The sequence below is a fragment of the Dicentrarchus labrax genome, unplaced genomic scaffold, assembly GCF_905237075.1.
Source record: "Dicentrarchus labrax unplaced genomic scaffold, dlabrax2021, whole genome shotgun sequence".
NCBI classification, from domain to species: Eukaryota; Metazoa; Chordata; class Actinopteri; family Moronidae; genus Dicentrarchus; species Dicentrarchus labrax.
Window position 1 is genome coordinate 2,729,144 of NW_026136702.1, and position 12,315 is coordinate 2,741,458.

General features: G+C 39.5%; 1 protein-coding gene across 1 annotated transcript in view; it reads right to left on the minus strand.

Moving 5' to 3' along the window:
• LOC127350010 (cilia- and flagella-associated protein 46) overlaps positions 1-11,869 on the minus strand; it is a 52,541-nt gene extending 40,672 nt beyond the window's left edge. The window contains exons 1-14 of the mRNA XM_051376155.1: positions 11,565-11,869; positions 11,337-11,458; positions 9,552-9,683; positions 9,198-9,262; positions 8,135-8,299; positions 7,311-7,434; positions 6,332-6,426; positions 5,317-5,463; positions 5,043-5,142; positions 4,551-4,649; positions 3,871-4,061; positions 3,008-3,233; positions 2,529-2,646; positions 453-586 (exon numbers count right to left, since the gene is read on the minus strand). Coding sequence (XP_051232115.1) covers positions 453-586; positions 2,529-2,646; positions 3,008-3,233; positions 3,871-4,061; positions 4,551-4,649; positions 5,043-5,142; positions 5,317-5,463; positions 6,332-6,426; positions 7,311-7,434; positions 8,135-8,299; positions 9,198-9,262; positions 9,552-9,683; positions 11,337-11,458; positions 11,565-11,613 — 1,767 coding nt within the window. The 5' untranslated portion in view covers positions 11,614-11,869. The remainder of the gene's footprint in view (positions 1-452; positions 587-2,528; positions 2,647-3,007; positions 3,234-3,870; positions 4,062-4,550; positions 4,650-5,042; positions 5,143-5,316; positions 5,464-6,331; positions 6,427-7,310; positions 7,435-8,134; positions 8,300-9,197; positions 9,263-9,551; positions 9,684-11,336; positions 11,459-11,564) is intronic.
• Positions 11,870-12,315: the final 446 nt, after the last annotated feature.

The window sequence follows — 12,315 nt, forward strand, 5'->3', positions numbered from 1 at the left end:
TTATGCCTGCCAATTCTGATGTGCACACTTTTTTACTGTAATGACATCAGTAAACAGAAGAAACCCAGCTATGTGCTTTGAATAAGGAGATGTAATGGAACCTTGTAGACTCCTGTAGCCACACAACAACTTTAAGAGAGAGGACCAATATATCACACATGCATTACTATGTAATGTTCTGTAACAGCAAACAGTAATAAATTCAACAAGGCATATATGGATGATTATATAGCCAATATTCCAACTGGGTTTCTGGGAAGCCTGACAGCTAAAAATAATTATCAAGAAATTTGCACTGGCAGAATACAGAAAAAAAGGCTTTCACTCGAATTGATACACATACAGTACAAGTACAGTCACAAATAGTACATGTAAATGTACCAACACACACACACACACACACACACACACACACACACACACACACACACACACACACACACACACACACACACCCTCTCTGTGTTATCTGTGTCATCTCCTTGTCTGGCCAGGTATCCATCCACCTTCCATACAGATGTAGAGTGATGTTGAGCCTTAGCAGAGAGCTGAGCCACTGGTCCAGATCCAAGACTGCCTATGGGAACTAGACAATTGTTGGAGTACTGAATACATAAGTTGAACTTTATTAATGATGTTGGAAAAGCTTCTGCATTTTCTCTAAATAATGAATTAATACAATATTCTGGCTAGCATGCATAACAAAAAGTCTAGTCACACTGTTGCACAACTCCTTGGGCTTAAATCATTGTCTATAATTCAAAGAAAATAGAACAAATGTGCACTCTCATGCAGAGTGAGAATGTTATCCTTCTGAGGAAGTTACATAATGATCCTTATTATGCCATTTCCATGTAAGCAAAAGGAAACACGAGTAAGGGACTACAAGAGTAAATGGCCCATTTCCAGCATTTTTAACTCTTTCAAAAAGGGATGTCACTGACTACAGCTTAATCACATTAGACATGTAAGAAAAACAAAACAAAAATAAAGGCACATATTCCAGATTATTACACAGACCTATCTCCAGCAACAGGGGTATTCAATCATTTGTTTAATAGATGGAATTATAAATAGGGGTCTATGACTTTGAATGCTCTAGTGCGTGTGTGCTCACTCTGAGAGTTCAAACACACACACACGCTCAGGCACACACCTCTCATTGATGAACATCTGAGGAACAATACAAAATGGTGGCTACATTACATGCTGCAATTAATTAATTCTTATAGTCTCAAGGGTTACTCTGTGTGCTGGCTTTGAAGCTCAGAACACAATGTTTAAGTGTCGTCATCTAGGGAATGCTTGATGTTTATGGACAAAAACAAGAGGTGCCTCTACGGACAAAAGCTTTTAACCCATGCTTGCAGGAAAAGCCCCTTGACTAGCTGTCAGAGGCAAATTCTTCCCTGGGTCATTAGGACTGCTGAATGTTCATTTGATGCTGTGGACCAAGGAGTCTAAAATGAGCCTGAGATCAAAGACCCCGAGCTCAGGCCCTTCTGCTCCCTGATCCACTGCACGCGGTCGATGAGGCTTCGCTGGAACACATGCAAAGTTTCTGTCCTGACTTTAAAACCAAGGGACAAATTTACAGCCAAGACAGAGCACATCAATTTTGCTCTGTGACGCTCATTCAATTTGTATCGACAATCTGTGTGTAATGAGTGTCTGTTTTACTGAGACAGCCAATCATTACACAATCAGTGCAGAGGACTGCCTTCCAGGTGCATTCTGTGAGTGAAGGAGGGCTAAGTCAGATCGACTAGATCAGTATGAGCTCACCAAGCTTAGAAAAGAAATTATAAAGCAAGTATTCATACCGTATTGATATACTAATTAATGAACTAACAAGATTCCAAAGCATTTACGTATGGCATAGTTCAGCGCCTAAGATAAATGTTTTATTATTCACTAATTTATGGTATCTCCGGATCTGTAGGCTCATTTATATTATTAATGCAACAGGACACAGACTTCAAAGAAAAAAAAAAAAACACCACACAAAATACAGTGTACCAAAGCCACCACAATGAGTGTAGAGAAAGCTAAGAAAGAGAGAAAGAGAGAAAGAGAGTGGGAACAGGCAGCAGGTTCAGCAGAAGCTTAGAACCGAGCAGGTAGAGGGTGGAGAAAATTTACACTACATATGTATATACTATACATATTTGTTAATAAAGGAATATGATTATGGGCTTAAAGTAATTTTTTATGATATAAAATAGTAATTTACTTATACTCATATGTTCTTATTCCATCCCTTAAATGTGTGTATGCATAAAGGAGAAAGTGACTGTGCCTGCAGAATACATCCCAGATAAGAGGTCTCTGGGGTATATTCTTCCAGGCCAGTAAACTGTCTGTTTACTAAAGTTTAATGAAATGTATGATTCCTAGCACAAATACAAGAGGAAAAAGGCTTACTAAATATGGACATGTCGAGAAGATCTTCTTGCAAATCAGAGATGCGTAAAGAAAATGTTATTGTGTCTCAGTGAAAACCAAAAGGGAAGACGAGAAATCTGTACTTTTGGAGGTGTTGTCTGCATCCAGCACCACCTGGAAATCATCGGGGGCCAAAAGGAGACCCGCAGCAACCAGGATGGGACGACTGTCTGTCTTCTCTTGGGGCTGCATGTCCCTGGCCTGAGAAAGAGATTGAAGGTTTGGATGTCAGATTGGATGTTAACTTGTAGCCATGCAGTTTATTTATATTCCTCTAAGCAGGCAAACTATCCTCTGTGAATTTAAGTACACCACACATCAAAGCAAACTGAATTTTTATCTTATGGCATACAAATTACGCTTACTCTTGTCTAATTAAACCTGCATAATGTGAGTTAAATGTGATTTGACTTTAACACCCAAAAGTCATTCAACAACTAAGTTCTGGGGGGATAGGGTTCTCTTCTACTTCACAAGCGCATAAAAAATCTTGCCTCGTTCAGCTTTAAAAAATTGTTACATTTTGTAATGTTATACTGTCTGACAAAGATAGGCTGAAAACCTGCTGCATAAGCATAGCGGCTTTATCCTCGGTCCGGGAGGGCGTTTGGTAGAGGGTCCCTCTGAGCTGCAGGAGGCGGAGAGCTGACAACAGGCGTTCTCGTTGTGTCCCGTTATCCAACAGCATGGCTTTCTGAAGGTGAGTCAAGGAAGCCTCAAGGCGCCCCTCCTCCTCTTCAATCACTGCCAGCTCTGAGTGGACTTGACAGCGCATCTCCAGCAACATACTGTGAAAATAACACACAAAGACTTCAGACATTAACTAACATATTACAAAGGAACGAAAGTCTGTAGGTCTGAAACCAAAGTTCACAATTGGGAGATACTAATGATATCTACTTATGTCATCTTGAAAAACAGCTCAATGTTGGCTCTCAGTAATTGTAACAAAAGGCTAAAGTGAAAGAAACCTGACATAAAAGTTACTGTTTCTTACCATAAATCATCATAATAGCGTCTTTCTTGATCCAAATACATACATTTACAGTATTTAAGCCTGAAAGTAATCGTTTTAAAAATGTAACTGCAGAAAAGCACACTAAGAAACCATTTTGATGGGGTGTGTTGTTCAGGCAATCTGCATTACTAAAACCAGGAAAACATTATTAAAACTCAACATTATCACATTAAAACATAATTTGAACTATAATTTGAAAATGACCATGATACATGCTGTATATCGTTTATACAGTATGGACTTGAATGTTGAATTAGACCACAGCCTGTCAATTCTTTTGTGAAATAGCTACAGGGCACAGCTAAACATATGTTCAGTGAATTGTAAACACTAGAATAAAAATGTAAAAGCCCTAAGACATACACACATAACCATGTATGATCATGAATTTGAAGAAGTTGGAAAACCTTTGCATGTCTTCCAGTACTTGGGCCACACTGAGCAGAGGTGTCTTGATGCGTTTCCTGAGGTTGTGCTGCAGGAGGGGCAGGCAGGAGCTCCACTGGGTAGCACACACTGCCTGTATGGCCTGAGGATCCCCCTCCCTCACTGCAGTCTGCAGCCACTGATCCAGCTTGCTTATCTCCCTCAGCCGGGCCTGTGGGATAACAACTACAGATTGAGAATCTCTCCTGTAGCAATGACAGCACGACACTTCTATCACTTGGCAAGTGTACTTGGACTGAATTAGACTGAATATGTGGTGCCAATCTTTAAATGAGACAGTTTTCACCTCAAAATATTATATGGTACAAAATGAGATTACATGATCCTACTCCCCTCCAGAATATTTAGGAAATATAGAGGAAAACACTTCTGAAAACATATTGGGGTGATTATATGATAATTAAAATTCTCCACTGAAACTGATAAAGTGCTGCCAGATTAGCAGGGTTAGCAGTTCCTTAAGGCAAGGACACCTATTTAAGTGAAGGGTGATTTCTGGATGTACCACCTTTAAACAAAGAATGAGATTACATAAAGTATTAGTGAACGGTTAATCAAGGCTCCGCCAATGGGTCCCGTGCCTGCACTATAACATGTGGCAGAAACACATGGCTGATAATTCAGGAAAATGATCGAGCACCTCCACACTGGCTTTGGAATAGTCATTCATCTTCGCCTCTCTCTTCAGGAGGTTGATTTCACAGTTGACACATTCCATTATTATGCGTTGGCCGATACTCTAAAAGGACAAATACACATGTGATTTCAAGAATTAGCATTCAGCAATGCATGGAAGGATGACACGTATCTCGTATCACAAGTTCTTGCACATGCAGTGTTGCTAATTATGGTATGTCAGAGCAAAAAGGGCACAATTCTGAAAAAACTACACACCTTTCTATGAAATAGATTACACACTTTTTTTCACATTACACTACATTGCTGAAAGTAATCAAGCATGCAACAACCTCTTTAGCTCGTGGGCATGAGCTCAGCTAATTAATCTCATCTATTGTCAAGTGCCTACTTTAGACAGGATGTCAAATTCCATGAATAAATTTGCACGCTTCTATAATATGTACAGTTACAGCACGGAGCCACGCTACCGCCTAAGAGAATATCGGACACTCACAGCCTCTCCTGCCGACTTTAGCTCTTTCAAACAGCTGGCAGCTACTTTCTGATGCCTCACTTGCAAGGCCAGCAGAGCCAACTCCAGGAGGAAGGCAGATCTGCAAATCCCAGATAAAACATAAATTATACAATTCACAACACTTCAGTACAGTAATCTGAGCCATGTACTGCCCTTGGGATATACATGTGGTTTTATGGTAGTGGGAGGTTCAGGAAGAGAACAGGGTGCAACAGGGTAGGTGATTTGTTGAGTGACACTTTGGGTCACAGACCTGTCAGCTGGTTGGATGGGTGTTGGGCTCTGAAGAGGGCTGGAGTTCACAGGCGTAGTCGTTACTTTGCTACAGTCCACCAGGAAATGGAAAATCTGCTCCAGCTCCTCTTTGGTTGACTCACCCTCATTCATTTCTTTCAACCTGCTGCAAACAACATGAAAACTTGTCTGTGTACATTAATATACATCCAAGAGTATGCATGCATCTGTATTTTCGTTTGCCCCCTAATATACTCACACTAACAGTGCATAAACCTTAGGCAAAATAACCTATAAGATGCTGACGATTGCTGGGTCAAACTGAGTCATGCTGTCAACGTTTATAGCCGAGCTGGGGAACCATAAGGAGCTCTGACATGTTGAGAACATGCCTGCAGAAAGGGGGTGTGGGCCGGGATTGAGTTTGCACTATAACACACCAGAAGCCATGCTTCTATACTATTCATGTAAGCGGGCAGCCAAATAAACTTGCCCACTATGGGACGCCAAAGGCTAAGCTGAGAGCCAGGGGGTTAATGTCTGAAGAGCTTCCAAGTTAGCTGAAGGTATGAAGCTTCAGGATCAAACACACATCAATGTCCCTCTGGTTGCCCTATAGCTCAAGAAGAGATGGCATATAGGAAAAATACACACTGTAGGTTACAAATACAGAATGGTAAAACTGCACAAATCATGACCTTAGTATGACCATTAACTGTATGACTGAGCTTGTCTCTATTATTAGCAGCAAGAAGCATTCTAAAAAAGCAAACAGGCAATCAATCAATAAAGCATATTGTTTCAAACACAATGTTCCCTCAACGAATGTTAAAAAGCACACACTGATAAAGCAGATCAAAGCCTCTCTTCTTTGATAATGACAGCTACAGTACAATTTGTTTATCTTAGCAGCAGATAGATGGAATAGGCTTTCATCTTGGCAACAATGCTCTATGCAAAACAAATCCTCTGACAGCCTCAGAGCAGAAAAAAAATAAAGCTTGACTTAAACATAACACATAAACTTTCCTTACTTTTTAAATTCCTGTACTTTGTAAATGACTGTTAAGGTAGTGCACTGCCTGCTCATTTCAATGAGGACATCACTCTCTGCCAGCTTGTGATGTACCTAGAAGAGAAGAGTAAAGTGAAGGTTGGAGTTACTCTTTATTTATCACGCCAAAATGTTTTACTAAAAGCTCTACGGTACTTCAAAATCAACTCAATTATTTAAATGCAAAGTAGTCCGCAGCTAACCAGTGTCCAGGCCAGGATAAGACAGGGGTAGATTTTATGAATAGGGTCGGGATAGCAATGACTGGAGGATCTATTAGCAGAAATGGAATATAATATGCATAAATATGTTTCAATAATGTAATAATCACCTGAAAATAAGAAGTGTTGTATTGTTGTGTTTTTGGTACCTTAGAATGAGTCTGGAGGCAGCCATGTTGAACTGTCATATTTGTAAAATAGCCCAGACAAACCAAACACTGGCTCTAGATAAAGCTGTTTGTGTTTTTTGCACCGTTTATTCACCTGGCTGTTAGTCATCTTTAATAAAATGGTACCAAGTTTTGAAGTTCACCAAGTTAGTCATAATGGTATATCAATGCTGTTCCATGAAACCCAAGTACATTGAAAGATTGAATGCCCTTTTGTTGGTCCAGACAATTTTCCTAAACAATCTTTAATTGTGTTTAAAGTTAAGGTCACAAAGTAGTTTTTCTTAAAGATTCAGTGCTTAGTATTTAGTGGCATCTAGTGGTGTAATTGCAGATTGCAACTCCCTCACTTCACCCTCCCCTTTCATGAATGAGTGTGAATGAATATTATATTCCATTTCTGCCAACAGATCCTCCTCAATGTTACACACTGGACCTTTAATGACAAACATTTTAATAATATGGAGATACATGGTTTTCACGTGATATGTTAACTCCCAAAATAAATGCTTCTAAAACACTGTTAAATCTTTATCATTTTTGTAAGTAATAAAGAAATGCTGTTTACCAGTAACATAAAGAGTCTCTGATAAAGATGTGGGGTATGTGACTTGATGAATTCTTCTGTAACTTTAGCTAAATTTACAGCATCCTCCGTTTCCCCACAGTCCACAAGACATTTGATCAGGTGCCTGAATAGAAACAGAGAGCAAATGAGACCAACGAAACATTCTTTGCAAGGGTTACTGGGACATTTCCTCAACAAGTAGACATTGTTTACAATGTGAGTTTTACTACCGCAGTCTCCACAGCACTACAGTATATACCAATTTCCCAGTTTATTACTGTACTCACACCAAGCTACTGTACATCCAACACAATAAAGTAGCCCTTATTTTATGATACCTGTATTGTTCTGTTTGGCTGACACTGGGGTGATGTTTCTCATATTGTTCACCCCTGGTCAGTATAGACCATGCACTGCATTATTATAATTTTGAATAGAAGCCATGTATGTTGGCCACCCTATATTATACGGATAATACTATGCTATGAAGCTATGAATTTCAGACTGTACCCAATCCCATTAATACCCTGGGTAGCTATATCATTGACATTCATGAATGGTATATTATGTCCTCTGAACAAAGATAACTAACATTTGGGCCTGAGGTGTCATGGGAGAGCATGATAAAACAGCTTACATTAGAACAGATTCTCCACTCCATAGAGAAGAATAAGGCAACCAATTAACTAGGGAGCCAGAAAGCTGTGGAATGAACTGCTGGTTAATTAGCTCTGTATGTCATCCCTGTGAATCCAGCATGAGACAGAATCAGGACTGGACTTATTCATGAAAGACAAGTGAAGGAGCATTGCGGGGTCACTTGCATCATGAGTTCAGCCCTCCAGCTGTGGTCCTGGTCTGCCACATCCTCCAGACTCTGGACCACCTGCCTGAGGGAGGGGATGAGGTGAAGGCACCGCCCTGGCTGCAAGAGAGGACGCACTGTCTGGAAGTACAGCACGGAGGCATTGAACACTAGGAAGTGGTATCTGCAAGAAACAAACCACATGCAAAATAAGTAAACAGAGAACACTGAATTATTTATGTGATGTTCATGCGAGCCATTTCATATCTTAGTACAAATCAATTCAGACCAAGTGTCAGCTCTGTATGTATAAGTCCTGTAAATTGCGAATGTGTGTGGATTAACCATCGTCCAATGAGCCTCAAGAGAGCACCCTGTGTAAGCCGTTATATGTGAAATAAGGGAAATTTATGAATTCAAGGCGCTGTTTTGGAGGAAATTGTCTGAACAGAGTGCTGCTAATTTATTCACCAGAGAGTGTGTGGTGCATTAGTTTGGGCTGGATGTATTAGATATGTATTCCCTTTGGTATTAATTGCGATTGCTCATTCAGCCCTTTTATTGACAAGTTATGAGTTCATTAGCAGAGAAATTCAGTGCTGATTGCTTGCAAAGGCTAAGCCGCTATCTCCAAACACATCTTTCAGAGCAAGGAACAAGGGAACTTATCCTTCACAGTTTCTATTATTACATCTATATTTATCATCCTTTTCACCCTGCTCACAGATGCTTCCAGTCAGCTGTTACATTTGATAAGAAAACATGCTGAATCTCATCCAATTGTGAATAAAGGGTCAGGGTAAACCATGAAGAATCATGTTATATTTCAGCACTGCTCTTTTCAAATCAAACATTCATGTCCCAGAATATTTCTGTACAGCAGACTGAACTCTCTGAACTCATCATAGCTAAAACAAAAATCCCTGTTGTAACTTTCATTACATGTTTTTACAGGTGTGCCTTAGCACTATAGTGACAACTGTCAAACAGTATCACAGATGATAAATTGTAAAAGGCATAAATTGGTCAACTTGCTTGACACAGTTAGAACAAAGCCAAGCACATTCAGAGAGGTTACATACCTTTGTTCAGATTTTGAGATTTCAATTGCTTTAAGAAAATGCAGCACAGCCTCTTCAAAGTCTGCCTACAATAGAAAACAAAGCAAAAGTGTCACATCATACAAACATACAAAGATCAGACAAAAAAATGCCACAGTTTGATCAAATACCAAGAAAAACTTTACTGTGGAAATACAAGGGAAACATGGCTTCCAAAATACTAGTTGTTTACAAAGCTAGGACATTTGCTCCACTTTAAGTGCAAATAAGTACAGTACATGTCTACAGTAGATGTGGCTGTATGTACCCCAATGTCACAGACACACAAATACACACAACCCCCTTGAGGAAATGTGTCCAATTTACTGTCCTCACCACACTCCCAGTGGCCGGCGGAGACTTCAGCTGGCCCTGGCAGAGGTAGGCTCGACACAAAAATTGATTAGCCGGCGGATTCCCTTCAAAGTACATCTTTAGACACGCCGTGCTTATCTCCAAACAACCCAGCTGAAAATAAAGAAAAAGACACACAAAGGCCAAACAAAATAAATATTTAAACCTTATCCGCAGTTATACTCTCTCTGTACGTTCGATGCATTATTAAAAACTATTCAGAAATGGCTTGATGTATGTGTGATGCACATTTATTTGGCGAATGACAAAAAAAGATCATCTTAACTGCAGGCTGTTGCCCTTGAGAATGTCAGTACTGTGTTATATGGTCTAATTTACACAAGGTAGTGTTTATTCAAGGAACTATACTACTGTCAGGGGAGATAATCCTGTGACACAAATTACAACCCAATACTGTAAACTCTTAATTTTGTTATGATTAAGTATTTCATTAATGAAACCTAACATTAATAAACAGTGGATCAGTGTGTGTTCATGCTTCTCTAGAAAACTGAAGAATGTTGTGATGCAGTTCTGCTGAGGATGAGGACTAATTCAGTAGTCACTTAAGCCTGAGACTCCCAGGCAATCTGCATTTTCACTGCTGTTTGATATAAAGAAAAGAGAACAAATCACATTATAGAATATTACTGTGTCTCATTATTCAAATATGTTTCCCCTGCCCTCGGACAATTCAGTCTACATTAGTGAATATTCATTACTATCCCCTACTGGGAGAATAGTTAGATTTAGCTAACTAAAGTTACTGTATGAAAACAATGACATAATGAAATAAACTGACAACCCCAAAAGGATCTGGCTCCATTAGTGCTTTTTAGTCAAACCAAGCAAATCCTGTCATGCATCCTCCCAACATGCCAGTAATGTCAGAAAAAATTCAGGAACTTCCACAGAAGAAGATGCTTACATATCATTACAGTCGCAGGCATTTACTCATATAAATGCACTCGGCATTTTTCCCAGTCAGATGTAAAACTTTCATTCTTGGAGGCTGCTTGAAGCATCATGTCTTATGCGACATCTCAGCAGTCGTGAACTCCTCACAACATGAAAAACACTGCTCACAGTGCTTGAAAGGCAAGGTTGCAGGCACATTGAGGGCGTGTGTTTTCTCCATAGACTGCATGGCTTTCTAACATGAATCTTTCATACTGTGGTTTCAGCATCCGTCAAATGCTGACTGTAGGCCAATGTGTAGACCTGAGGACATTGTCCTTAATGTAGGTCTATACATCTTACAATTATTTTCATTATTGATGACCAGAAAATATTCACATTTAAGAGGCTGAAATCAAAGAATTTTGACATTTTCTATAGGAAAAAATGACTGAAAAGGATTAATTGATTATCAAAATAGTTGGCAATTAAAGTTGGCAATGAAAAACTTAATTTTAAGTCTTTAAGATTGACTCCTCAGTTATACTGTACACCTATTTAACAATGTATTCCAATAATTACAAAATCTAAACAACTTCTTTGTATTTCTGTGTCAAATCCAATCATTTTGTCTTCCTGTAAAGCAAAATGTGCCGCATACTTAAATAAACATGAACTAACCCACTTCAACCAATAATTGAATTCCATAATCTATTCTCTATTCTCTCTATTGAACTAGTATTCAGTAGAATTTAGTTGGCATGATCTAGAAGACTGAAAGTACATATTTATTCACAGAGTATTGGCAGATTAACAGAGAAGTGCATCGACCTGCACAGTACAGTGGATCCATCCCTGCCACCGACTCACCTGTAGAGCTGCTTCCGCACAAGCGACGTGCAGCTCCGGGGCAACGCGTGGAGTTCGCCCGCTGGTTGCAGCTGCCGTCATGTCCGTGATTAAACGGTAGGCTGACCGGAGAGCTCCGGAGTCTGTATCACATTAATTACACGGCGTTAATTAAACCACAGTGAAGGCATACTTTCACAACTCGTTACAAAGTGTATTTAATTGTTCCTGAATTGATACGTTACGAACCTCGTTGCTCATTTGCCCTGGTTAGATACTGACGAATGTCCAGGTCCATGTCAAGTGAGAGTGAAGGAAAAGAACCGTAGAGATATTGTGTTGCCAATGGAAGCACTGCACCGGGTGTGTGAGACACTAGCAAGTCAACAAAAACGCGACATTGTTAACTAACGTTAGATAAACCGTTAGAAAAACCATACGCCCGTATTAAAATAGTTTTTAATGGAAATATGGCGCTCATTGGTTTCTTTAAAGACCAACAATTACTCCGTGTGAACGGTAATGTTAGATCCCAACGGTCCCACCATCACTGTTTGTAGTTAGGGAGCGTTACTAGGCAACCGTACACCGGGCTTTTACTACGGTACCCGGATAGGACAAAAGGGTTGACGCTCTGCTTTTGCTTTATTTTAGCAAAGACTGGCAACATAAAACATAAATGTATTTCTTATATTAGTTGACCGTCTGAATAACACACTGATTACTACCTAGAGATTAAACAACTCACTGTAGTTACTAAAATCTAATCAAATAGGCTTTACTGGCTTAAATATTCATGTAGCCTACAGCTAAATTTGCACAATTAATTTTCATTATAAGAAAAAAATATGAATAAGAGAAAGATAAATGAAAAGCCTACAAATAAAAAAATAAAACATTTCTCTCTCTCCCTCCCTCTCTCTGTCTCTCTTATACACAGACACACACACACACACACACACACACACACACACATGTGGGTACCAAAAGCACCTCTTCA